At 39.7% G+C, this 3,719-nt stretch overlaps 1 protein-coding gene across 1 annotated transcript in view; it reads left to right on the top strand.

The window, feature by feature from the left end:
* The window catches only part of LOC111711789 (hemicentin-1), a 7,107-nt gene extending 3,738 nt beyond the window's left edge, over nucleotides 1–3,369 (top strand). Inside the window, exons 2-3 of the mRNA XM_023486234.1 lie at nucleotides 114–704; nucleotides 2,018–3,369. Coding sequence (XP_023342002.1) covers nucleotides 114–704; nucleotides 2,018–3,192 — 1,766 coding nt within the window. The 3' untranslated portion in view covers nucleotides 3,193–3,369. The remainder of the gene's footprint in view (nucleotides 1–113; nucleotides 705–2,017) is intronic.
* The last annotated feature ends 350 nt before the right edge of the window (nucleotides 3,370–3,719 follow it).

Below are 3,719 nucleotides of genomic sequence, written 5' to 3'. Positions count from 1 at the left end.
GGGGGGGAGGGGTTGAATAGCATTCTTTGAATACCTGTGTGGTCCAATAAACATCTATGGACGAGACAGAGGAATGGATTGAGATGAATTTTATTAATTTCTTTTCATTTCAGTATCTCCGGGTGCACCTGAGCTACGTAAGGCTGGAGGAGGACGGGTTGCGGAGAAAATCACAGGACGGGCAGGAGAGGAGCTCAACCTGGAGTGCGTATCTGAGGGAGGGAATCCTGCTCCACTCCTATCCTGGAGAATTGGAGGGAAAACTATTAAACCTAGTGGAGATCAGGATGACACATTACAGACTGGAGGTTACTGGAGCTCAACCTCCAGGTTGCTTCTCCCTGTCTCCAGGGATGATAATGGAGCAACTGTAGAATGTATCCTGGAACACTCTACTATAGAGGAACCTAGCACTAGTTCCTTAAACCTGGAGATATATTTCCCACCCCGGGTAGAACTTACAACAAGTTCTCCTGCTCCTCTGCCAGAGGGAGCATCTGTTACCCTGAGCTGTGATGTGACCAGCAACCCTCCTGCCAAGATATCCTGGAGAAAGATAGGACTCGGAGAGAGTATCCTGGTTGGGAGTTCTCCGAACCTGGTTCTCAACCCTGTGAGAAGAGAGGATGATGGTAGCTACCAGTGCTCAGCTGAGAATGAGCTTGGATTGTCTAAACCTGAAACTGTTCTTGTTCAAGTTCATTGTAAGTTTCTTTCTAACCCATCCTCCATACATCTGTCTAACTGTCGAACTTTCTACCTATTTTGCACCCCAGCTGTCTATTCATTCATCTATTTATTCTCTCCAACTATCTATCATTTATCCATCCATTTGTGTACTTATCTCTTGGTTTATCTTTTCTTCCGACCATACGTGTCCATCCTNCCCCCCCGGCCCTTCATCCTCTTTTATTCTTTTATCTCTTTGCACAAACTTTTCCGGAGATTTTTTCTAATTCTCCAACTTTGTTTTATATTCTTTCCAATCAGTGTAAAAAGGATTGAAACTTTACTCAATTTCTAAAATTTGATCAAGGGAAAGTTTATATATAATAAATATCTATAAATAAGTTTAAGCTCTGATAAAGTTGATAAGTTTTCTAGGTTTGTTTATTTTATATTTTATATGTTTGAACTTGGAATAAGAAACTCTCATCTTTTCTCTCGTGGAAAATCCTTGGTGTCTCTGGAACACTCTCTCTATTTCCCTGGAACCCCATCTTGCTCTCGTTTTATCTATATGGAACCATCTCTTTAGCTCACTGGAACCATCATTTTATCTTGTGGAAACGTCGCTTTATCTCCCTGGAACCATCTTTTTATCTTTCTAGAGCCACCTTTTTTCTCTTTGGAACTATCTCTTTATCTCCCTGGAACCATCTTTTTATGTCACTAGAACCATTTCATTTCCCTCAAATCTCCTTCTAGTCTTCTAAAACCGTCTCACTATCTTCCTTGTTCAGTAAAATCACCTAAAACAATATTTCCGTCTCTTCTATCAATCTTTTATAGCATTTCCTACATTCTTTCTACCCTTTTTATCATTCTGTAACTCCGATCTTTCTTTGCAACCCTAAAACCATCTCTCTATTTATTCTATTTATATCTTATAGCATTTCCTACATTCTTTCTACCCTCTTTATCATTCTGTAACTCCAATCTCTCTTTGGAACCCTAAAACCATCTCTCTATCTCCCTGGAACCTTCTCTCTATATGTGTATATAACCAAACGGATTGATGCATAGAACTAATAATATCTGCAGTTCTGTTTTTCTTTCTCTTTAATTAAGGATATTGCTTCTTTGCGTTCATTAGACCCTCCCCTCCTCTCTCTTCTCCCACTCTCCAATATTCGACTATATATTCTACTTGTTCAGATTTCATACTTTTCTAAATCCGTCCAATTCAATAGCTTTTAACTTCTACGTTTCTTTAATAGTCTTTTAATTTGATTTCTCTTCTAACCTAAGCACTTCTGACTCCTTGATATATTTAACTAATCCTAATCTTGTTCAGATGCTCCTGTGATTGCTGGTCTATCTGCTACCGGTAGAATCGAAGTTCAGATCGGAGAAATGAGAACTCTACGGTGTCATACTCAGGGTTCTCCGAGTCCTAATATCCAGTGGCTGCAACAAACACATACCGGAGAGGTTCTTGTGCGTGGCTATGATGAGGAACTAAAGATTGAGCGGGCTAGTTATCAGCACCAAGGTAGTTTTGTGTGCTCTGCTAAGAATACTATCGGAGAAGTTCAATCTGATCCGATCCTCATTGATGTTCTTGGTAAACCTGAGATAGATCGGATAAAGGTGAAGACGGAGTATGTGTTAAACCTAGGAGAGGATCTCAATGCTGTGGTTGAATTCTGCGCTAAACCTGCTCCACGTGTAACCTGGAACCTGGGTCCGGTAGGGCAGGCTGATAGGACAGTAGAGCTCATAGCAGGGTCAACCTTCGAGCGATTCCATGCCGGGAGTAGTCATGTGATCTCCGAGTATTGTTTCTCCGCCAGTCTTCTCATCTTTAGTGTCAGGTTGGAGGACTCTAAAGAGTTCATTCTCCAGGTGGAAAATGATTACAGGAAAGAAACTCTTCCACTCCGCGTTGTTGTGATTGATACAAGACTATTTACCGAGGAAGTATTTGCTGCAATTATAGTCGGAGGAGTTCTGACAATTCTCCTGCTCAGTGTTATTATTATCTACGTGGTTCGGATTGGTTGTTGCTCCGGTGGCCCTCCTAAGGATTCAGGCAGTGATCGTACGGACCTGGAGAGCTGTAGAAGTAGTACAGTTAGTCACAACAGTCACAATACAATACCTCCTGATGCACTCTACGGTACTGTCAAGAAATCATACTTTGAACCAGAGTTTAATAACTCCAAAGAGAAACTTCGACCTGATCTTCTCCGCTCTGGTGAAAACAGTCCTTACTCCGGGAGAAGTTACTCCGTTCAGCAGGGAACGATAAACCCTATCGGAGTGCATTCTGGCACCCTGAGAAAAACTAAAGTGAATCCTAACATAGATCCTAAACTTTCTGGAAGTTTGAGGAAGAGTGGAAAATATCCTGAGTACCGTAGTCAAGGAGTGGATTGTCAGATTAGTAGTTCATGTCAATCCAACTCATCTCTAGACGATATACTTTACTCTTATAGTTCTAATATACAGTATAAAGGACAGGTTTAGCTCCTCCATTGTAGGTTTAGCCTGCTCCGGGTGCATATTTAACAGCTCCTGGTTTAACAGTAGCTCCTTCTCCGGAAAATGCACCTTCAATGGAAGGCTGTTTCCTGGCATAAATTTATAAATAGATTATTATATTACATTGTCTCATTGTTCATGATTAATAAACGATTAATAATATATTCTGAATACAAATGAATATTGTGAAACTGAGGTCAATATTTAGAAAACAATTAAACTTACACACACACTGCAGTCACAAACACATATTAGACAGAGTGAACCATATCACAAAGGATTATATTTATGAAGAATTCAAGGACATAGTAAGGAAAGTAAAAATAAAGAAATTGAGTCTTTGCCTTAAACTCAAATATTCTAACCAAATGGTGTGAACCTTTGATATTTGAAATAAAGTTATTTGATCTAACAGAATTTATAGTTTGTAATATCTAATGTCTACGACCTGGGTCATCAAAGATATTCTGATTTGAACAAGACTCAATTCGTTTTAAATTTATTTTTAACGT

The sequence above is a fragment of the Eurytemora carolleeae genome, unplaced genomic scaffold (genome assembly GCF_000591075.1).
Source record: "Eurytemora carolleeae unplaced genomic scaffold, Eaff_2.0 scaffold1200, whole genome shotgun sequence".
Taxonomy (NCBI): domain Eukaryota; kingdom Metazoa; phylum Arthropoda; class Copepoda; order Calanoida; family Temoridae; genus Eurytemora; species Eurytemora carolleeae.
The sequence above is the reverse complement of the archived record's forward strand: the minus strand, read 5'-3'. Positions and strand labels throughout refer to the sequence as shown.